Raw genomic sequence first — 24,370 nt, 5'->3', positions numbered from 1 at the left:
GGTCCAAAATTTGCTCTTCGTAATACTTTGTCCAAACTTAGTTTAAGTTCGAAGATGAGCCATATCGGTCCACTTCTTCAGATACCTCCCTCACAAAAGTTTGAAAATGTTCGGAAAAATTGTTGCCACGATAACTCTTGAAGCGAGTAATCGATTTGGTGCATACTTTGCACATCGTGAAATTTCTACCAGGTTCCAATATGGATTCTATCGGTCCACTCCTTCGGGTACCTCTCACACAAAATTTTGGAAAAGTTCAGTTTAGGACTCGCTCTCGAATCAATTTGATTTTTGTTGTAACAACTTGTATTCGCTGCTCCCATTACGACGCTACAAATTTTATCTGGGGCAAGTCAATACTTCCTGCGAAAATGACCCAAAAGGTGTAAAAAAAACCCTATAGCACCATGTGTGGTGGTTGGAGCGCACAAAAACTCTCGAACGGATCAGCCGATCCGGTCTAAGATTTGGCGTTCATAATATTTTGTTCAAACTTAGTTTAAGTTCGAACATAGACCATATCGGTCCACTCCTTCAGGTATCTCCCCCACAAAAGTTTGAAAATGTTCGGAAAAATTGTGCCCACGGTAATTTTTGAAGGGAGTAACCGATTTGGTCCATACTTTTCGTATCGTAATATCTCTACGGGACATAGATCAGGTTCGAATATGGACTATATAGGTCCACTCCTTCGAGTACGGTATAAGTTTTTCAGGGAGCAAGCCTATACTTCCCTTATGGCGCCATGCGTAGTGGCTGGAACGCACTTTAACTCTCGAACTAATCAACTGATTTGGTTCAAAATTTGGCCCTTGTCATATTTTGTTCAAATTTAGTTTAAGTTCGAAGATGGGCAATATCGGTCCACAGCTTCCGGTACCTCCCCCCAAAAGTTATAAAAAATGTCACTAAAATGGTACACGCTATATCTGTAGTAGGGAGCAACCGATTTGGTCCTAACTGTGGATCTCCTAATATTTTGCCCAAAGTCGAAAATGGTGCATATCCGTCCCCTCCTCCCTAGGATACCTCCCTCACAAATAAACATTTTTGTTTAAGTGCTTGAAGTGTTCAAAGATTCTTTTGGAAATGTATACCAATGCTACTAGCTGTGGTCTTGTTTACAGCGATATTATGTTTTTCCTGGACAAGTCTATGCTTCCTGACATAGTGGTCCAAAAACTCTAAGTTATACGTTGTCCAAATGAAATTACAAGAAATGATTAACAAAATAAGATCCACTTCCAAAGTGGATCATCTACCTCCGCAACACTTGTGAGCATTAATCCTAATCCACATTTTTTCGGGAAGACCTAATGTCCACAAAATTCTGAAACCCTCCTTAATACATAATTTTTGGGTAAAGGGTTTTTGGTTTTGTAGACGTTTTTCGATCTGTCATTAGATGAAAGTTTCAATTCATATAGGCTGAGGGTATATCTCTGTCGGCAAAGCCGACTGATACTTTTTTACTTGTTTTGTTATCAAAACACTAAGGTTTCCATCAATATAAAATCTCTTGAAATATGTTAATAACACTTCTGCATCCATACTCTAATATGACAGTGATGGCCCGATCGGAACCGATAGTACAAAAAATCCTGCATTCCGTTCCCCCGGTATCTAGCAACTACTCATTGTGGGGGTTATTCTGAACGAAAATTTCGCGTGATTTTTCTCACTTTCTCCTTTAAGTTGAAGACAAAATTCACGGGGAATGTTCGTTAAGAATTTACCACAATAGAAGGGATAAGACCGACCGATTCTTGCAGTTGCAGTTACAAAAGAAAATGAATTTAGAATTTACCTTATTGAGTTGTTTCTTTTCGTTCGCTTCTGTTGAACATACCTGCAAAAGATAAAGGAAAACCCTTTGTTATTAATTTGTTAAAAATTGAAATTTTTTTGTTTAGAATGGAATTTTGTTTAATGTTAGTAAATATAACGAGAACACATAACCACAACCGGCATAATCTCATTTTGTGTTTTTAGGAATTATTGTGCCGGAATAGTCTAGTTTAACTTAATATTTTTATTCTTCTCAAAACACCATTGATGGCCAGAAGTACAAAGTAGTCAAGACCTTGCACATGTGCCATAGTTTTATACCAAATAAAAATACCCTCAGCTTGTGAAAATTGAAACAATTTTTATCCAAAATACGTCTATATTTAGGGGGTTTCAAAAATGTTGGGCGTTTGAACCGACAAAAACGTTGATTAGGATTAAAGATCAAAAGTTTTGCGGAGGAGCTACTAAAAGGAATGGATCGACATTGACCGTTATGGAAGTGGATCTCCAGGCACAACATATGATGCAATAGGGGGTTTTTACACTCATCGGGCTGTTTGCTCAAGAAGTATGGACTTGCCCCTAAAAAACTTTTACCATCGTAATTGAGGCAGCGAAAGCAAGTTAATTCAACAAAAATCAAAGTGATTCGGTATTAGGTCTTAAAGTGAACTTATCCTAAATTTTGTGTGGGAGGTACCGGATGGAGTGGACAAATATAGTCCATATTTGAACCTGATCTATATCTGGTAAATATATTAGGATGTGTAAAGTGTAGACCAATTCGGCCACTCCCTTCAAGAGTTACCGTACGAACAATTTTTCCGAACATTTTTTTACTTTTGAGGGGGAGGCACCTGCAGGAGTGGACCAATCTGGCTTATCTTCAAACTTAAACTATGTTTGGACAAAATATTACTAAGGCCATATTTTGGACCGAATCGGCAGATCCGTTCGAGAGTTATCTTGCGCTCCAACCATCTCACACGGTGTCATAGGGATTTTTTGCAACTTTCATGCTGTTTTCTCAGGAAGTATTGACTTGCCCCTGATGAAACTTGTATAGTCGTATGGAGGGCAGTGAATACAAGTTGCTAAAACAAAAATCAAAGCGATACGAGAAATGACCCTAAACTGAACTTTTCTGAAATTTTGTGTGGGAGGTAATCGAAGGAGTGGACCGATTGAGTCCATTTTGGAACCTCATCTAAGTTTAGTAGAAATTTCACGATGTGCAAAGTATGGATCAAATCGGTCACTCCCTTCAAGAGTTATCGTGCGCACAAATTTTCCGAACATTTTCGAATTTTTGTGGGGGAGGTACCGGAAGGAGTGGACCGATGTAGCTCATCTTCGAACTTAAACTAAGTTTGGGCAAAATATTACGAAAGCCAACATTTGAACCGAATCGGTTCATCCGCTCGAGAGTTATCGTGCGCTCCAGCCAGCAGGACAGACAGACAGACGGACGGACATGGCTAGATCGACTCCAAATTGTCTGAAACACATTTCGTCCAAACATACTTGGGGTCTAAAATCATTATTTCGATGAGGCACATTTTCATCGTATCAAAGTGTATATACCCTCCTTAGCCTAAAGGCTGAGGGTATAAAAACAAACAAAAAAGAAAACTTGTAATCAAAACAAAAGTGGTAACAACAACATTGTCTTGTCATAAGCATTACACTTCTCTCAACTTCACATCTTTATAAAGATGTGAGATGTGAGAATAACAAGTTCTACAGTTTTGACATTGTAATGGTTGTCACAAAGTTCACATGAGTTGTAAGCAAGTTTGCTTACTTATACTCTGGTGGTCAGGTCGTAATTGTCAAAGTTGTTGTAGGTTTTAAGTGTTTTAATTATAATTTTTTTCAATTGCAAATGGTAGTCACTTTTAGGTATGTTTATAAAAATAAAAATCAAATGTCGTTCGTTGGTAATTGCATCAATTGAGAGCGGCTGGACCGATTTGGATAACTTTTTTTTAATGTTCGTCATAGTCCAACTTAGATTTTTACGGAAAGACAAATTGACCTCTCACACTTTTTTAAATATGCTACATCTACAAAGCTACTGAACCAATTTTCCTGAAATTCAGGGAATGTACAGGGATGACCCCAGTAAAAATGGGTTACACATTTTGTTGAATTTGGGAGGGGCGGGATACCACCTCTTTATATGCCGTATTTATCAAAAACGCTTTATTAAAAAAATATGAATATATTAGGTTGAAAATTAATTTACGTACTTATTTCGGGCCTAGATATCCGACCACGCCCACTTTTTAAATTTGCTATATCTACATACAAAACTACTGAACGGATTTTCATGAAATTTGCAAACAATGTTTATGTTGTCCCTTGGTGAAAATAGAAAATTTATTTTGACGAATATCGGAGGGGGTGGGGTAACTCCCCTGTGCCCAATTTTTTTGTTTAAAGGACGTATTGACTTGAAATTTAATTTGCGAAAAATGGTGGTTGCTTCTCAGACTCTAGGTACTTCTTTGGGGCCTAAAAACCCGACTACTTTTTTAAACAAGTTATATCTGCAAAACTACAGAAATGTTTTTCATAAAATTTGTAGAAAATATTCATGGTTTACTGTGCTAATGTATATTTTTATGAATTCCGGAGGAGGTGGAGTACCTTCCCCACGCCATTTTTTAAACTCTATATATACAAAACGTATGACCATATCGGTTTTAGTATTAATTTTGCGAGACAATGGGGTTGTGCCTCCAACCCAAGTAGTTATTTGGAGCCAAACTACCCGACCACATGCACTTTTTTAATTATGTAATATTTTGAAAAGCAATGATCACGTCCACTGAACCTAATTTCTTGAAATTTTCAGAAAATGTTCAGAAATGGCCTTTGATGAAAATTTGTTGATGAATTTCGAAGTTATATTTGCTAACGCAAATTAATTTGCGAAACAATGGTGGTTGTTTCCCGGATCAAATGTTCTTTGTTGGGGCCCAAAGTCCCAGCCACGGATAAATTTTAAATATGTTATATTTTGAAAACTAACGAGTCGATTTTCGTGAAATTTTCCAGCTGCGAAAAGAAGGTTTTGGACACCCAAAGTACAGCTATTTATCGGCTGTTACAACAACAACATATTAAAAAATGTAAATAGGAATAGTATAATTCCTATTTAAATTTTTTACTATGTTGTTGTAACAGCCGATAAATATCTGTACTTTGGGTGTCCAAAACCGAAACCGTTTATCCAGTTTTGAACGGATAAACAAAAGTATATATGGGCTGAAAGAGGAGACTCTCGGACATATTTCTGTGAAAACAGAACGTTGTTCCATTTTGTTCCACAAAAGTTCTAGTCCAATAAATGTTGGAATTTTATAAAATTTAGTACCTGAGGAAAAATAAAATACCTGATGTTGTGTAAACGCTACGGTAATTTTTTTAAACTATTTTAAAGGCCACAATCCTGCCTACTTAACAAAATAACAGCGAACGCAATATATGTTACAGTTTCCGAGAAATAGCTATTTTTCACGAGAAGTTTTCAAAAATTACGCATTTCTCAAACATGGGAAACCTGTTCGACTTTAGGGGCACCCCACGCCCGCACCTTTCAAAATTTTGACCTAATTTTTTGGTTTCCTTAGTTTCAATATATTTACTATAGAATCCCATATAGAAATTAAATATCTGTGACAAAACAAAATTTTGATTTTTGGCCAGGAAAATCATTTCTTGAACCATTGTGCGCCGTTCCAATGGCCCACATCGTCGTTTGTGTGGAAAAAACCTGTGTATACGTAATATCACACAGTAGTTTGTATGACGTTACTTATACCTATTTGAACTAGTACAGTGAACTAGTAACTAGGTTGCCCAACTCTAGTGAGATGGTCCTAAAATTATCGTTGCAACTTCAATTAAAACGAATATTTGGTCCAACATAGGCATTATTCCACAGACAGCCGAATATTCCGATGCCGTCTTCGACTTATTAGTCGAAGTCTGTGCATAACTAGCACGATCTTTAGTCGAATATCAGGTTATAAAGTGTAACAAAATGTATGATTGATTAAAGCATTTTACGATAATTTGAGGTTGGTAATGCAGGACGAAGAATCCAGACTTAATAAAAACTTAAACTTAATTTTATTTAGTACTTACTAGCGGACCCGGCGAACTTCGTCTCGCTATTAAGGAATAAAATTTCATACAAAAACTCAATTTTCGATTTTTTCAATTATCCGACCTTCTCCTCGAAAATACGAATAACTGACAAAAAATTTTACAGAAATCGGCCTAGCCGTTCTCATTTTATGAATTACTATACATTTTTTACACCATTTTTATATATATAGATAATTTTATATTTTATTAAGGGTTTCTACTATTTTTAGATCACAATTTCTGTTTTAATTTTGCAGTCCCCGCTTCTAGGTTGAATGTCAAAGAACAAGGATATTATGACATAATTATATAATACCGTAATCGCACCGTGGTGCAATGGTTAGCACGTCCGCCTTGCACTCAGAAGGTCTGCGGTTCGAATCCCAGGCCAAGCAACAGCAAATTTTCAACGGTGGCAAAATTCCCCCTCAGTAATGCTAGCGACATTTCCTGAGTATTTAAGCCATGAAAAACTTCTCTACAAGTGGTGTCGTAAGACACGCCGTTCGGACTCGGCAATAAAAAGTAGGTCCCATATCATTGAGCCAATATGAATCGGCGTGCACTCATTGATATGAGAGAAGTCTCCCTTGTCCCATCTGGGATGTTTGTGGAACAATTATTATTATAATCGTTATACTTAATTTACCCCTTGCCGCACATATTTAATAAAATATCTATAAACTATGAATAATTTTGTACCTATTTAACAAATCCAGTTAACCGGGGTTGAAAAATTTCGAAAACCGAAAACTGATTTTTGAAAAAATTGAAAATTTCGATTAACCGAAAACAGTTTTGTTTGGAAAAACCGGTCTTTTGGACACCCTAGCTGTACTCCAGGTTCTAGGCCCGACATTAGTCCGCTTTTGGAAGGAAGGTCATAACCATCTGCTCTTGGGGGACTTTAATGCTCATCATGAGATTGTCATGTTGGCTGAGCAGATTGATAGCTCTACGTTTTGCACGGCCAATGAGGAAGCCCCTACCAAAATTAGTGGAGAGTGTTACAGTTCGTCAGACATAATCAAAAAACAAAAAAAACGCCGGAGCGCTTTTTAACACGTTCGCGGACGCAAGCAAATTCAGAGAGGTGAAAAAAAATGACACCCAATTATTTTCGAAATTAGTTTTTGGTTTTTATTTATTAATTATTGATTATTATTTTTTATTTATTACACTGTGCAACAAAATGGAGCTCGAGGTCTGGGGGTCGAAAATTCCTTTTGGGGGTGAAAGCCCTTGATGAGTATATACAGAACCCCAAAGGGCAGATCCGCCGTGAGTCGAACTTCTGAGTTATGGCGTGATGAATTTTTCACTGGAGACCCTATAAGGCATCAGAAATTAGCGTTATATCTTTGTTCTCTGTTGTTTTGGCTTATTTTTGATATGACATGTCTTCTGTCAAATCGAATGAGGATTATTTTCGTGTTTTATGTTTATTTATGTTCAAATTTTAAAGTTTTGTTTTAGGTTTTCACGACTTTGCTGGGAAACCGCTAGCCCCACAAAAAAGGAACTAAGGAAAATGTTGTAGCAGTGAAAATTCTCTACAAGATTGACCTCTATGATATTTTTGTAGGTTTTACCATTTATGAGATATAGAAGTTCAAATTGGGAGATATAGAAGTTCAAATTGGGAGATATAGATGTTCAAATTGGGACAATTCACTGATTAAACTTATATATCTCAAAAATGGTACAACATAGGAAACAATTACGAAAGCCAATTTTTTAGAGAATTTTCACAGCTATAAGACTTTCTCTAGCCCTGTTTCGATAAGACTTACCTTTTTCAAGCAAATTGGGAAAATCTAAAAAAAAACTTCTATATCTCAAAACCGCTAAAACCTACAATAATATCATAAAGTTTAATCTTGTAGAGAATTTTCACTGCTACAACAGGTTCTTTAATCCCATTTGAATAGGACTTGCGGTTTCCCAGCAGCTCCCTGACAAATTGTATAATCCTTAATTATAAAGCCCAAGTGAGCATTTGAAATATTACCAGTATTTCTGAATATCAATCGTTTTGATATTCAAATAATAAGGACCTGTTTCACTAAGACGATTCGAATACAAATCCGTTCGAACCACTACCAAACTTTTGTTTTTTTGAAAAAATATTTGAATTGTTTTTAATTTCAATCAAACAAACATTTCCTACAACAACAGGAATTTGGTAGTAATTCGAACGAATTTGAATTCGTATCGTCTTAGAGAAACTTGCCATAATTGTTTCACATAACATAAGATCCGATATATTATCACCCAATAGAAGACTTCCACAATTGTAGAATGCGTTGATAAAACTAGATATCCTCATAGTACAAAGATTTTACAACCATGTCCATTCATATTAAATTGATGGTCGACTACCACTAAACGAAACACTTTTAATCCTCAAGTTACACATGGCAGGTGGTGGCTCTGGTGGGAGGCATGTGCCCTAAAGAGAAAAAAAATTTGATGCCTAATATCTATACTTTACAAAACAATGTGGAAATGTGGTATTATAAGTTTTTGTTGTTCAATATTCGTATAACTTCGCGAAGTATTCGTCGTAGACCCCCACCCCTTGCCATTTTTTTCATATCTTGACGAGATAAAGCGATCTAGCTATGTGTGTCCGTCCATTTATTAACAATTGTAATAAAACTCCAGACCTCAATGTTGGACCGATCATCACGAAATTTTGTGGAGAGAAGTGACCCCATTAGATGTTAGTTATAATCGAAAGGTGTGAAATGGACCAAACCCACAATTTTTACCCGACTTTGTAGCTGTCCTGTAGATTGCAGTAATATTCCGATCGGCGCGAAATTTTAAGATTGAATTAAGTTTAAGACATAGAATAAGCTTGCAATTTAACATGGTGATGAGATAATTATTAGCGGGTTTAATGGACCAAAAATTTTTGTGTGAAATGTAATATATAAAAGACAATGTGTGTACGTTTGTATGTTCCGCATAGACTCAAAAACGGCTAAACTGATGTTTTTTGAAAATTTCAAAGAATATACAGGGAACAACCGATTTAAAAATAGGCTTTATATTTTTTGAATTTCGGAGTGGGTGGGGGCAGGCCCTATTTTTTAAAAAACGTTTTTTTGCAAAAGTTATGAAAGTATCGCTCAGGAAATTAATTTACGAGGCAACGGTTGTTGAATCTCCGACCCTAAGTACTTATTCCATGTAATTTTCAGATTATGCACAGGGATGTCCCTTGGTTGAAGTAGGCTATATATTTTGTTGAATTTCGGAGGAGCGGGTTATACCTGTGCCCTATTTTTTAAATGCGCTATATATAAAACTTACGAACGATTCCGTTTCCCCAATCCTGGGTACATATTTTAGCAATAAGACCCGACCAGAGTAAAATTCTAAGTCGGTATAACCATGACCGTCTGTCAGTCTTTTGAAATTAAGATACAGCTCGCAATTTTTAAGATAGATCTTCGTGATTCGGTATAGAAGTTTCTATTACTTCTAGGATGTTTGGTATTGACGCCTTCATATAGCCCCCATAGAACGGTACCTCCCGATTTCCGGTATTTTGAAGGTGTGGCCTCAATATTCCTCATTGCATTTACCCGTCACATTGCATTTACCCGTCCGTTAGAAGGGATTACTTTATTAAATTCAGAATACAAACTAATCTCGTTATGTGAACAAATGTCCCTAGAGAAACCACAAATTACCAGTTGATAAAGTTAAGTAAGATATACGACAGAAAAAAAAAACAGTAAAAATTTTCATTTTTTTTTTACAAATTTTTCAATACATGAGGTATTTGAACACATACAGCATCCCAATTTGTATCAATGAAAAGGCCAGAAGTCCATCTTTCATAATCAGTTCGCTTATGGGGGAAAATAGATTTCAAATGTAAATTTTCGTTGCAATATAGAAATTATCACATTTTTGTTCAAAAGTTTGGTCCACAGGCTCCGCCAAATATCATCCGATTATCATCCAAAGGTGTGGGCTAGTTCTTTACATTGTACCCCAACCATGGATGACGTTAAACATTATATCTGAACTACATTAGCTGTAGTATTCTTTTAAAGTATACATTTTCCTGTGGACTTACGACCTTTTCGTACTCAAATCTGTACGTTTTGTGGACTTACGACCTTTTCCGACAAGGGCAAAACGTATAGAAAAACGCGACATACTACCATTTTCTTTGTATCATACGACGTGTTTTGACTTGTACTATCATCCTGTAACAAAAACGCGATTTCCAAAAAAAGTGGACTTACGACCTTTTCCGACGGAGCAGGCGAAATATGCTTTGTAAAGGTATAAATGAATGCGAGGAATTGCACACGAGGTCCGACGCAACCGGAACAGCCGTTTGGCTTAAGTTACATTTCAATGTCCCAAATGGTAATTTCAAATAGGCGAGTTACACTTTATATTGTCAGTCTTTCAGTCCAGTCAGCTAGTCAGTCAGCGAGCCTGCAAAGTTCCAAAGTGCTGGTTGTGCTTGTAAAAAAGGTATGACTGACGTTTTTGCCCCCATTTCATAAAACATAAAAATTGTCGTTGTTGTCGTTTTGGTCCCAGTGGGTTTTATTCTTTCCTTTTTTTACAACATTTTTTTATAATACTCGACTCGACTTTTTGTTGCTGTGGTTGTTGTTGTGGCTGTTGTTTTGAAATGGGAATTTTGCATGAGAGTATAAATTGGTATAAAATGCCAACGTTGTTGTATTCTCGTCGTTGTCGACGTCGTTCAGCCGCCGTTGTCATTCATTTTGCAACGTTGTAGGTTTAAATTGCACCAGGGAATGCCAAAAGCTTTGAATAACCGAACGAATCGTATCGCAAAAAGAGGAATTTATAAAAAATTACCCCCTTATATTTTTTTAACGATGTTGAGAGCTTGAGCACATGGAACATGAAGTCACTAGAAATAAAGGCACAGTGTAACGCAACAGAAGAAAGTAATGATAATCGTTTGAAATGTGCCTAAAAACTTTTAATAACGAAGACCTCTAGGCGGTTATACTAACATGGAGCAATAACAACAAAATTTTGGAAGGACGTAGATTCCCGGCGATTTTTCTCGCTCTCTCCTTTAGGTTGAAACGGCGGAAAGATAAAAATCACGGGGAACTTTCGTTCAGAATAACTCACGTCATCTCCCCAACGAACTCTAAAATTACAAACAGAGCTCCGAAATGCTAGAGAGTTTTACTCTTTACTCGAGTTCGAGCGGTAGTACTCCTTGCGAGAGTAGAAAAGGATTCAAAATTATTCAAAAGGTCTATAGAAGCACCCCTTCTATAGAGCAATCTTTGTTTCAGAAAGGGTATACAGAAGCACCCTTTCAAAAAGGGTCTATAGAAGCACTCTTTGTTTCAGAAAGGGTCTCCAGAAGCACTCTTTGTTTCAGAAAGGGTCTATAGAAGCTCTCTTTCCTTCTGAAAGGGTCTATAGAAGCTCTCTTTCCTTCTGAAAGGGTTTACAGAAGCACCCTTTGTTTCAGAAAGGGTCTATAGAAGCTCTCTTTCCTTCTGAAAGGGTCTATAGAAGCTCTCTTTCCTTCTGAAAGGGTTTACAGAAGCACCCTTTGTTTCAGAAAGGGTCTATAGAAGCAGTCTTTCTTTCAGAAAGGGTCTACAGAAGCACCCTTTCTTTCAGAAAGGGCCTACAGAAGCACCCTTTCTTCCCTAAAGATTTATAGAAGCAACATTTCTGTCAGAAAGGGTCTAAAGAAGCAGACTTTCTTTCAGAAAGGGTCTATAGAAGCAACCTTTTTTCAGAAAGGGTCTATAGAAGCACCATTTCTGTCAGAAAGGGTCTATAAAAGCACCATTTGTTTCAGAAAGGGTATAAAGAAGCACCCTTTATTTCAGAAAGGGTCTAAAGAAGCAGCCTTCTTTCAGAAAGGATCTATAGAAGCAGCTTTTCTTTCAGAAAGGGTCTAGAGAAGCAGCCTTTCTTTCAGAAAGGGTCTATAGAAGCATCCTCCTTTCAGAAAGGGTCTATAGAAGCTGCCTTTCTTTCAGAAAGGGTCTATAGAAGCTGCCTTTCTTTCAGAAAGCGTCTAAAGAAGCAGCCTTTCTTTCAGAAAGGGTCTAAAGAAGCAGCCTTTCTTTCAGAAGGGGTCTATAGAAGCAGCTTTTCTTTCAGAAGGGGTCTATAGAAGCAGCTTTTCTTTCAGTAAGGGTTTATAGAAGCAGCCTTTCTTTCAGAAAGGGTCTAAAGAAGCAACCTTTTTTCAGAAACGGTCTATAGAAGCACCCTTTGTTTCAGAAAGGGTATAAAGAAGCACCCTTTATTTCAGAAAGGGTCTAATGAAGCAGCCTTGAAGCATCCTTGCTTTCAGAAAGGGTCTATAGAAGCAACCTTTTTTCAGAAAGGGTCTATAGAAGCACCATTTCTGTCAGAAAGGATCTAAAGAAGCAGCCTTTCTTTCAGAAAGGGTCTAAAGAAGAAGCTTTTCTCTCAGAAAGGGTTTATAGAAGCAGCCTTTCTTTCAGAAAGGGTCTAAAGAAGCAGCCTTTCTTTCGGTCATAGTTACGACGGTACAATTTTTTCGAGGGTAAGTCCATACTTCCTGAGAAATTGAACCAAAAACTAAAAAACGCTATAGACGTAAGAAGTTTTGTGTTTACCTCTTTACTTTCTTTTCGACGCTGAGGGTATACCTCTGTCGGCACAACTCTGATACTTTCTTACTTCTTTTCTAGGAAAACATCAAATCATATCATTCACGAATCTTCCAGGTTAGTGAGAATTTCTGTCTGAATGCCGACATTCACAATAATATAGGTCATCAATTTGATTGCCCCTCTCGGTCCACAAATCTAACAAACTCTCGATTTGAGTAAAATTCATCGGTTTCAGATGCACTTAGCTCCTCTCCGTATGGCCACCTGAAACATAGCCCATTAGATTGCCACTGCTATCATTGCCATAATTTGCAATGGCATACAACGAAATTGTAGTCCAACATTTTATGGAATTTCCATTGTGTTCTGAAACCAATTAAATTAATTTTTCCAAATAATTTTGAAATATTAAATTGAGTAATGAATGGTAACACAGTGAGTGTGTACTAAAAGATTACAAACACCAATACCACCACCACTGCTAACCACCAACTTAAACTACCAAGTCGCAGAACGAGCGAACATATTACGGGGGCCCCGGCAGTGGCTTACTCATATCTGAGACCCGTTTCATTTCATTAAGGTGGAATGGCAGTTGTCGGGACAGGCAAAACGATATGAACAGAAATCTAATAAAAAAAAAAAACAAAAATCCCAAAGTTGAAGCACAACGAAAGAACAGCTAAATGAGCGAACTTAACAAACGAACGAAATGTATACAACAACGAAAATAAAAACGAATGGCTGGCTGGCTGACTGGCTCAGTGACTCTGACGGAGTATGGCTCCGTTTCACATCTCTAGTATTGGCTTTGGCCTGCCTGATGACTGAATATTTGGCGAGTGCAGTTAGATTGGTTGGTTGGTTGAATGGTTTGGCTCACTGCTCGTTTTTACGTTCGTTCGTTGTGCTGTTGTTTTTTAGGACGGTTGGTTGGCTGGCTGGTTGTTTACTTGACTGACTGATTCGTTTCATTGGTGTACGGGAGGCAAGTGATTTTAGCGACCGAACCGAAAATGAATGTTGAAAAAACGCCAAATGGCCAGACCGGACCCCAGTGTTAGTCGTTGTAGTAAAGAGAATCGAATCATCAGCAGCAGCAGCACCAGCAATTCACAAAACATGTTCAACGCTTTGCTTGGTTTTCCAATGTTTTCAGCCACACACAACAGGGCAGGCAGGCAGTTAGTCTGACAAGTATTCAACAGAATTTTATACCACCATGGCCTCGTCCGTCGTATCAGCTCTGCGTTGGTTTTGTTATGAGTTAAGTGAGGCAAGAGTACACAACAGCGACCGAAAACAACATTTAGCTATAATGAGTCGTCGTCGAATAAAGTACCCGGCCCGTTCTCTGTCAAAGTACGACGATTATACGAGGTTGGCAAGCCAATTGTAATTAATAAAGAAATATGTAGATGTGGATGTCTGTCATAAAAACTGGACACAAGAGAAATAATAATAATAATACAGAATTCAGACGTTGATGAAAAATAATGGAGGGTTTTTTCTATTTTGGAATGAATAAACTTTTAAGAGGCTTTCGAATTATTATTTACGGTTCGAATGTGGGCTATAAGAGCTTTAATGACTAACTTTTAGAAAAATCTGTTGAGTTTTGAAGTTTAATTTTGGCCGAAGTTCTATAACAGGCATCTACTTGGTGTACCTCCATCACAAAAGTTCAAAATTTTCGAAGATAATTTTGAAATTTTCATCAAAGGTACAGAGTTTTCTAATTTTCTAATTATTTTTTGTTTTAAATAAATGATCGGATATTTGTTTCACAACAAAGAGGAAGGTACCTATGCAATTTGCAATGAAAATAACAATATCAGCTTAATGTCCACCACGAGCACGCTTACAGGACCACATCCTTTTCATGAAATTTTACATAACCAAGTCGCAAAGTGGCTGCCCTATGATTTCAATAGACTCACAAATTCCATCTTTTTTGAGGTTATGAATCGAAAACGCTGGCTTGTAGGCGTAGAAGTTACGTTGCAAGGTGTTAAATCACCTGATCTCTGTGGCCAATTGTGATCTCTTCTTGGAAAGCTAACACGGTCCGAAAACTTTTCCCGTAACATAGCTATGGTTATGTTGTTTGTAACGCACCTAGCGCCGTCCTGTTGAAAGTAAATGTGGTCCAGATCAATACCATCCAACTCGGACCATATATAAAAACATTTATCATCTCTTGATGACGATAGCGATTCATGGTAACTGTTCAGTACAGACCTATCTCGCTTGAGCCTGGCTCTAATGACCCGTACATGAAATGTATGGGGCAGTCAGGTGTGGAACTGCCGAGGTAGAGTTCCTGAACGTATACATCCCCCTCAAATAGCTGTACTCCAGGTTATAGTCCCAACATTAGCCCGCTTATGGAGGATCATAGCCGTCTGGTTTTGGAGGACTTTAATGCGCATCATGTTGTGTTGCATTCGCTTCTCGGAAACGACCAGAGGGGTATAGCGCTGGCTAAGCAGATAGATAGATCTACCATAATTAGCGAAGAGTGTCACAGTTGGCCAGACAAAACCATTGTGTCACCTAGTCTGACAAATAACGTCACCTGGCAGCCCGTCCTTTCTCTTGAATCATACCATCTCCCCATAATATCTCCATCAGCAGACAGCTCGATTTAATCACCTCTGAACGTCGGAATTTCGTCAGTCATGGGAAAGCTAATTGACCGAGTTTCAGAGAGTTCATCATCAGAGTAATCACCGCTTCAGAGATCTGCCCAACCCTTTTGACCTTCGGGGAGCAGAACGGACGTTCATCACTGCTGCAGCCGCTCGCTATATACCTGCTGGTCGAATACCTGAAGTGAGAACAAACTTCCCGGCAGAGGCGAGGAATATGGCAATAGAGCGTGATGAGCTTCGTCGTGCCAACCCCAGTGACCCCAGAGTCTGGGAGCTGACACTGGAAGTTAACAGGTTGGTCGGTGAGCATAAGCGGAACTAGTGGTTAAATCATCTGAAGAGTTCCAACATTGGAGCCGGAATAAGTGAATTGTGGGCAACGGTTAAGTCACTCTCGAACCCTAGAAAGAAGGCACGGTGCTCTTGAACCAAATTTAAATGGAACGTGGGAAGTTTTTGCGAATTCTGAAAATACAATGTTCATAGATGAGAAAAAAAATAAAAAAAATCGCCGGAGAGCTTTTTAGATAAATCGCGATTCAAGGTTTTCACGATTTTGCTTGGAAACCGCAAGTCCTATCGAAATGGGCCTAAAGAAAATTTTGTAGCAGTGAAAATTCTGCTGGTAATGCTGAAACAACTGGATGTGCGGTGTGTGAATCGAGTATCTCACTCAAGTTCTCAACCCCTCAATAGCCACCCACAAATCGTTCCCGAAGTCTGGAAAATGGGCAGGGCGGTCACGCTATTGAAGCCATGCAAGGATACCAGCAAACCGATTTCGCTTTTTCTCCCGTAGCAGACCCATGACGCTTTAATCCTCCCCAGCGTTAGAAATAGCTATCCAGTTGCCGATCATCAGCATGGGTTCTGTAAGCAGCACCACACATATTAGTCGAGGAGTAGAGTGAAACAGGGATGTTCCCAATGTGGGAATGTTATCTCCGGAACTGTTTAACCTCTACCCCTCCTGCATTACGCCCCTAAGGCGGCATCGTAACGATGATTGTACGATTTTGGCGTCTGGTAGCAGAGGTATACCCTGTGTTTCGACAACTGAAAACTAGAGGTCAGAAAACTTGATCTCAGTCTCACAGAACCCATGAATATATTTATCTGCCGATAGTCATGCGGCCTTTAATTTTAATGAATCTGCTAGGCCACCAAAGTGCTATTATATCGGCAAACTTCGAAAGATTTACATTTTAGAAGGCTTATGGAACCTGGATATAGGATATCAAGAGTATATAAGGGCGTGTGTCGTGAGTAGTGCCTTCTAAAAAAAAATCGAGTACCGGGTAACGCGTGCCGTAAAATGTTTGGGTCGTCCGTACTCGGGCTTTTTTGTAAAAATGAATCACATATGAAACGTGTGAGTCACGATCGTGCTTAATTGTTGTGTTAAAAATGGTCCGTTAAATATCATGTTAAAAGAATGTACCAAACTCTAAAAACAACAACCTAGTACGTAATGTCGACAATAACATAAAACCGACCAAAAACATCCAAACTTTAGTATACGTAATACTATTTCCTTAGTTTTTGTCCCTTTGTGGGTTTTTATGTCGAATTGTCAGATTTTTCATTAAAAAAGCTTTCGTGCATGAGCGTGCCTCTTTTCAAAACCGTCGTTTTAGTGCGTAAAAATGCGTAAACATTTTTATACATGTTCTTGCATGCCGTTGCCCACTTTTTTAGACACGCGCCCATCTCGAATCTAAAGTAATTTGAACTGCGATCTTCCACTTCCATTCCTCATTAAATAAGAGACTCATATATAGATTTTTTAAATACTTTATAACAGTTAAAACTATAGTTCTATATTTGTAACTTTCTTAAAAATATACCCCACAGACCTATTATATCCATAATTATGAATTGTTAAAGTTGCCACTTCTACAAATGAACAAAATGATTCACAGCCAACAGTAGTAGTAGTAGGTATCGACCGACCATCGAATTGAAGCTAGTGTGACGGCGGCACCAACTCGACCGCCATAACAAAAACATAAACAATGGCATAACAACAAACAACAGCAACGACGTTGTCGTAAAGCCAAAATAAAATCCCATGAAAAATATGACTTAAGTAAAGAGGCCAAACCTTACAACCTCGTCGTCCGTCAACAACATGCACGCGAACAGACTTAGCCCGCACAAATTATAACAATATAGACGCACTTTTTGTACGAACGCAAGTATCTTCTGTGTTATGGCGGCGTACAACGTATAACGTACAATAATGTAGAAAAGTTTACGACATGTTGAGAAAAAAAAAAACAAGATATACATTTACCCTCCCTCCCCCATCACTGACCAATTGGTTTCATTTGGTTTTGGAGGTTGCAGCTCGGTGGCGGCTAGTAGGCTAAAAGTCACACTGGCTGGTAAGCCTCAACAGCCCGTCAGCGGCGTACTTAATTTGATAAATATTATCTTCGTAATATTCAACAACAACAACGTCAGCACATTATAATTTTAAACAGCTGAGGAACTTTTTTGGGCCAGCAAAAAAGTAGGGGTTTCTTTCGAATGGAAATTAAAGAGGAGATTTAAAAAATGGTGTTGTGTATCGAAATGAGGGCGAATTAAATTAAAACTGAGAAGGATTATGTTCAAATTATGGGATTGGAAAGGTCGTGGAGGTTACACTAAAATGGAAGTCAGAATCAGTCACTTTAGGGCCAGGTCAGGCAATGTGCGCTTGCTGAGAGCAAGTGAGCATACATTTCAATGCATTTTACATTGAAGTTTTCGCTCACTTGCACTCAGCAAGCGCACATTGCCTGACCTGGCTTTAGGGGTATTTGCAAATGACAATAAGCTTTTTATGAAGAGATACTAAATTGCAAATGGTTGGTTGAATAGAATGCAATCTGGGGCCTAATTACGGAATTCGATTCGATCGAGTATTTGTGAATGAAAAAATTGAACTATGAAAAGCTAACAATACCTTGTGTAATAATTTCAGAATGAAGTTGAGGTACACAAATGTACGAAATGATTTATTTTTGTAAAACTTTTTGACATTGTTGTAACAGATTATAAATGTATTGTTGGCGACGGGAATAGTTTTTCATAGTTTGATTTTTTCATTCACGAGCAAATACTCGATCGAATCGAATACCGTGATTAGGCCCCTGGATAAATGTGTCCAAGGCCAAAGACATCACGTCAAAAATTAGGAAAAAGTTTAAAGGAAGCTATAAAAATTTTCAGCAAAATTTTGGAAGCCGCATGAACTGAATAACCCGTTACCAATTAATGTAGACAAGTTATCATCTGCATTACCAGTAGGCTGAAAAATAATGGCTTTTCTTTAAAACTTTTACAATTCAAAATCACTTGTAGCGTGTTACCCATTACTATGTGAAATTCGCATGTTCAATTGGGAAACTGTCGAAGTGAAGTAAATAAATTGTTTAAATTTAAATATTGTTCTTCTTTATGGGCGCCCAACGTGGGGGTCAAGTAACGGCGCCCAACGTGGGGTAAAATAACGGCGCCGGTCAAGTAACACGATCACTCTATAGCATAAACATCAACAAGAACCAATCCTACGGCAGCGAGTTCTATTTACCGGATTTACCCGAAGCCAAAAGCGTTAGGGCCACAGTTGACAACCCAGCATCAAACCTAGTCTGCTGCAACAACAACAAAAATAGCGCAATTCTTGGAACAACCAGTTGACGCTTTCGTACCCAATGGAAGAAATTGACTCCAAAATCAACTAAACTGGGAAGAAGTACGTAAGAATACCCTGAAAAGTCGCTTCCGATTTTTAGACTTTTCAACACAAGAAGTTGACTAATCAATAAATCAAAAGTCGACTTACATATCCCTAGATAAAATTCGAATGGTTTAAATGTCGACGTTTGCCATCGATTACCCACATCTTTATTATTGATAGTGAGTAGAACTGCTTAAAATTCCTATGATTTAAGATATTGGCATGTATGTTTATGTTAAACCCGAAATAAGAAAACACATAGAAATCAACAACACAAAAGCACATCCTAATAAACACAACAGTGAATAACAGGGATGCCAAGATGGTGGTTTTCCGCTACTTATGGTGATTTTTTGACATACAAAAACCACTGTTTAAGCAAGGATGTAACTGTTTGCAAGTAAAATCGCTACAGATGTAGCGATTTTTACTTCGGAAAAGTTGGCATTCCTGTTCAGTGAATTAAGTATAAAAAATGTTTAATAATGTCATCTCTCTGCAAATCTAAAATAGGTACAATATTTTACAGAGGAGCTCTTTTTTAAGTCATATTTTCGTAGCTGTGTAGTGTTTTTAGTCTCACGACGGACGCTTCCAAATGGTTTGGTTTCTTCTTTCATTTTCTCTTGTTTTGCTGATATTGTCGTTTTGTTTTCAACTCGAAAAAAACGCCTGGCTGGTTGTGCTGTTCTATGGCTCATGACGACAAACGATGGCTGTTGGTTGGGTTGGTGGCCGTGCTGATTGCGTTGTTGTAAAATTCTCAGAATAAAAATTGCTTTCATTGCTAAACTGAGTCGTTCGTTCGTCGTTAGTATTGCGAAAAAAAAACAGCAAAACAAATAACGTCAATACTAAAAAATTCGAAAGAAAAAACAAACACCAACAGCAACAAATATACCCATGAACAAAACAACAGTCAGCCCGACAGCAACTCTGAAAAGAGAACTAATCCAACTGAGTGCACAACAACAACAAAACCACAACACAATATTGTTGTTCGTTCTCCACATTTCGATGTTCTGCTGATTTCTTCTACATGCAGTTGTTGTTGTTGAGTTGCTTTGCCATAACAAAAATCCCCACATCCCACCGCAGAGGAGGGTCAGAGACGAAGCGAAAATAAATCGCAATCACAGAAAACCACTAGAGATACCAACCAACCAAATACACATATTTATTGTGTATCAGGAATGGAAAAATCAATATTTGGGAAAAAATAATAGTACTAAAATGGTACTTTTTTACTAATAATGCTACCAACTGACCATACAAATTCTCTCTTCATGTTCATCATTACATGAAAGAGGATTTGTTTGGTGAATCGAACGATAACGTAAGGCGAGTGCTCGTCTTGTTCATCTATGCAACTGAGTGTGATGGACTGAAAACAGTGTCGCCAAATTATTGGCGTTTTTCTGCTTAATCTGGCTCTGGGTCTATCGCGAGATGTAACCACAGATCCACTAGAGTAAGTTTAGTAGTTTTGGTGGGGCATTTGGAAGGGTGCCGTGTGTTGTGCGGGCATGTGCCGCATGTTGGGCACGGTGTCATCAAAACTTGCCCAATAGGAATTTAGACGGCTGCACACCATCGCGAGTGTAGTTGAGCCAAAACTACTCTGGTTTGTCGTAGCAGCTGACGTTCCTCACCTGACGATGTTCTCCGAGGACCGCATTCATAGGTTAGTTGTTTATGGCATCTGCAACTGCGTCGGTATGAATGCTATTCAAACCCGCTTGATATACTTGTTGATCTAGGGGTTCGCTCTTGAAACGCTGGACCTCTTCTTCTAGACCATGAAAATTCTTCTACTCTGGCCCCCGTTCCAACGGTGACCTGATCATATAATGTCTGCGGTAACCTTGGCTGAAAACAGTGTTGCCAATTTTATTTGGCGTTTTTCGATTTTCTGCTTAATCTGGCTCTGGGTCTATCTCCAGATGTAACCACAGATCCACTATAGTAAGTTGAGTAGTTTGGTGGGGCATTTGAAAAGGTGCCGATTGTTGTGCGGGCCTGTGCCACATGTTGGGTACGGTGTCATCGAACATTGCCAAATAGGAATTTGGACGGCTGCACCATCCCGAGTGTAGTTGAGCCCAAACTACTCTGGTTTGTCGTGGCAGCTGACGTTTCTCAGCTGTAATAGATTGGGGATGTGCTCCGAGGACCGCATTCAAAGGATAGTTGTTTATGGCACCTGGAAACTGCGTCGATATGAATGCTATTCAAACCCGCTTGATATACTTGGACCACTTCTTCGAGATCATGAAGATTCTCCTTGATGGTAATAGGTTGGCTCTCAGGGTAACATGCCATTGTGTTGCTGTACTGGAAAAATCTTTGCCTCCTCATGTAGTTGGTCCACTGGAGTCATGCGGAGGCACCCTGTTGCTGTTGTCAGGGCGGCATTCTGACAAGTTTGAATATTTTTCCATCGCGAGCCATTTAGATTCGCGGACCAAATTGGCGCCGCATAGCTTAGCACAGACCTACCTATCGCGTTATATGTGGTCAAAAAGTATTCTATATCAGCACCCCAGGTTTTGCCGGCTAGGGACTTGAGCACCTTGTTCCTACCTCAATGCCGTATGGTGGGGTTGGAATACCAGAGAGGTTAAATAGTTCCGGAGATATCATTCCATCTTGGGGAACTCCCTGTTTCACTCTACCGGACTTGGGGCAGACTACCTACCCTCCGATCAAGTTTGATACGTTGGATAATCTAGTATATGTGTGGACGCCAGTCATACCTGGAATTCGCGAACAAGAAGATACGACTGGTGTCCACATATACTATAATCGATTATCTGACGTTTCAAACATGGCCGGAGGTAGTCTGCTCGAAGTCCTAAAACAAGGTGTAGTGTTTGACATGCTTTCGATAAGTCGAGCGCCACCATCACCATCCTATCACCCGGCTTCCTCTGGTTGAGTCCTCGCCTAATATGTGTGGAGATAGCGTGCAGCGCTGTTGTCGTGCTGTGCTGCTTACGGAACCCATGCTGATGATCGGCAACTGGATAGCTATTTTTGGTGCTGCGGAGGACTAAAGCTTCAAGGGTCTTTGCGACAAATGCGAAATCGGTCTGTACGATTTAACTTTGCTGGCATTCTTGCCTGGCTTCAGTAGCGGAACCATCCTGTCCATTTTCCAGACTTCGCAAACGTTGTGGGTGGCTAGCGACATGTTGAGAACTTTAGTGAGATACTCGATTTCCGGCTCATCCAACTGTTTCGGCATTACCATGGAGATTCCATCAGGGCCCAACACTATGGATTTAGCGTGCCTGATGACATTCGCAACATCGTTCATTGTGAATTGTGCTGGTTTATCCTCGGCGGGAAGAGATTTGATGCGGGTTGCTCGACAAAATAACTTGAGCACCTCTTCGGATCAGTCATCGTAACGTCGTAAAACGTGACTGAGGTCCTATCTTCCTTTTTCATGGTTAAAGAGTGATTTAAGCGTTGCCCAAAATTCATTTATTCCGGCTCCAATCTTGCTACTCTTCAGATGTTCCGTTTATACTCACCGGCCAACCTGTTATCATCCATGTACAGCTCCCTGACACTGAGGTTGGCACGACGAAGCTCATCACGCTCATTTGCTAATCCCGTCGCTTTTGCTGGGAAATTCGTGTTTTCGACCAACAGGTATATATATGGTGAGCAGCAGTGATGTCTCGGAACGTCCTTTCTGCTACCCGAACATAAGAAGGGTTGGGCAGATATCTAAGGCGGTGATTACAGAATTCTCTGAAACTAGGCCAATTAGCTTTCCCATGATTGACGAAAGTACGGCGTTCAGAGGTGATGAAATCGGGCGGTCTGCTGATGAAGACAATTATGGGAAATTGTCTGACCCAAGAGAAATGACGGGTTGCCAGCTGACGTCATTTGTCAGACCAGGTGACACGATGGTTATGTCTGGCGAGCTGTTACACTCTCTGCAAATTGTGAATTTGGACGCCCCCATTGACCGTGCAAAACGTAGAGCTATCAATCTGCTCAGCCAGCACTATACCGCTCTAGTCGTTTCCGAGGACCGAATGCCAGACTAGACGGCTATGACCTTCCAAAAGCGGGTTAATGTTGGGCCTATAACCTGGGGTATAGCTATATATCGGCGAGATGTATACGTTCAGCAACTCTACCTCGGCAGTTCCACACATGACACTGCTACCATCATTGACTAAAAGTCGTAACTTATTATTTTGCTGCGTATTTTAGTGGTCAAAAATAACTACAAATTACCCGCGACATTCCCTTGTTGAAATAATGGGTTAGTAAGGGGTTTTGCAAGGAGTATTTTTGCTGGGTAAAGATATTCGACATTATGATCCGATTTACCACCAGTTTCTTTTCCACTGTATAGTACATAGATTTTTGCACTTTTTTTGGGAAGTTGTTCATCACTTTTACTTGACATTCTTTCTCTTTTGCCAAAAGACGTCGAGATCTTCTACGATGCCATTTTTTGTTCGAGTTATGCACACACACACATACACACACAGAGTTCGTACATTCCATTGTGAAATGAGCGTCCTATTTCGTGTGCCAAAGGTCATTGCCTAAGATATCCTTGTTGTTCATTTCGGAAATCATTGCTGTAGCCTGTCCTAGGTGATGGTGCTGCCATCCATCGTTGTCAGTAGTTCTTTAAATTTCGAGTTGAGAGCTGAATGATCGAAGATATTTTTGCAAATATGAAAGGACAATCGAAATTTCCACATACGCCTAACAGTAAAATGTTTATCGGACCAAAAAAAAAACTTACCAATAAGCTGTTTAAAGCGAAAACATTATTCAATGGTGGTGAAAAGGCTTACCTGGAAATAAAAAATAATAATAAGATCAGTTAACATATTTTCCATTATGCGAGTTAGAAAATTGTTCTTAGATAGTAAATTGAAAAATTGCAAATTAATTTGTATTATAAGGGAGATTAAAGATTCTTTTTAGGATTAACAGCTTAGATTCTAAGAAAATTATTTAGTATGTTCTCTTAATGCAAATGTAGGCAATGACATAATTATTATCAGTGAGTGCGATTACAACAAGGACTAAGGCATTCGGATGATCCGACACAAACGCTTCAATGTGACTCCGATCTTTTAATAATTTCCGTGGCCCTCAATGTTGGTCATTCGAATTATATTAAATTTATGACGGCATGATTAAACTGCCTTATATTCACCAATATACTTCACTTGATCCCTTGGTAAACTTTGTTCTCAAATTGATTAATGTTAACGTATTTAAAAAATTCAACTTTAAGACATTCTTAAAAGGAAAACTTTCTTCTTTTCACATCGAAATTTGTTATGGAACAATTCTGATGCGGAGGCACAAAGCACACATTTATCTTCATATTTCAGCATAAAAATACTAAGCCAAGCCAT

General features: G+C 38.8%; 1 protein-coding gene across 25 annotated transcripts in view; it reads right to left on the bottom strand.

The window, feature by feature from the left end:
* The window catches only part of osa (trithorax group protein osa), a 183,120-nt gene that overhangs the window by 37,305 nt on the left and 121,445 nt on the right, over positions 1–24,370 (bottom strand). For 14 of the 25 annotated variants that reach the window (XM_073990048.1, XM_073990192.1, XM_073990116.1 and 11 more), the window contains one exon: positions 1,808–1,849. The exons of the other annotated variants lie outside the window; for them this stretch is intronic. In XM_073990048.1, coding sequence (XP_073846149.1) covers positions 1,808–1,849 — 42 coding nt within the window. The remainder of the gene's footprint in view (positions 1–1,807; positions 1,850–24,370) is intronic. 25 annotated transcript variants of the gene reach the window in all.

This window comes from Musca autumnalis, unplaced genomic scaffold (genome assembly GCF_047663935.1).
Source record: "Musca autumnalis isolate F117 unplaced genomic scaffold, ASM4766393v1 scaffold_1, whole genome shotgun sequence".
NCBI lineage: Eukaryota > Metazoa > Arthropoda > Insecta > Diptera > Muscidae > Musca > Musca autumnalis.
This window is presented reverse-complemented; position numbering and strand designations above follow the sequence as displayed.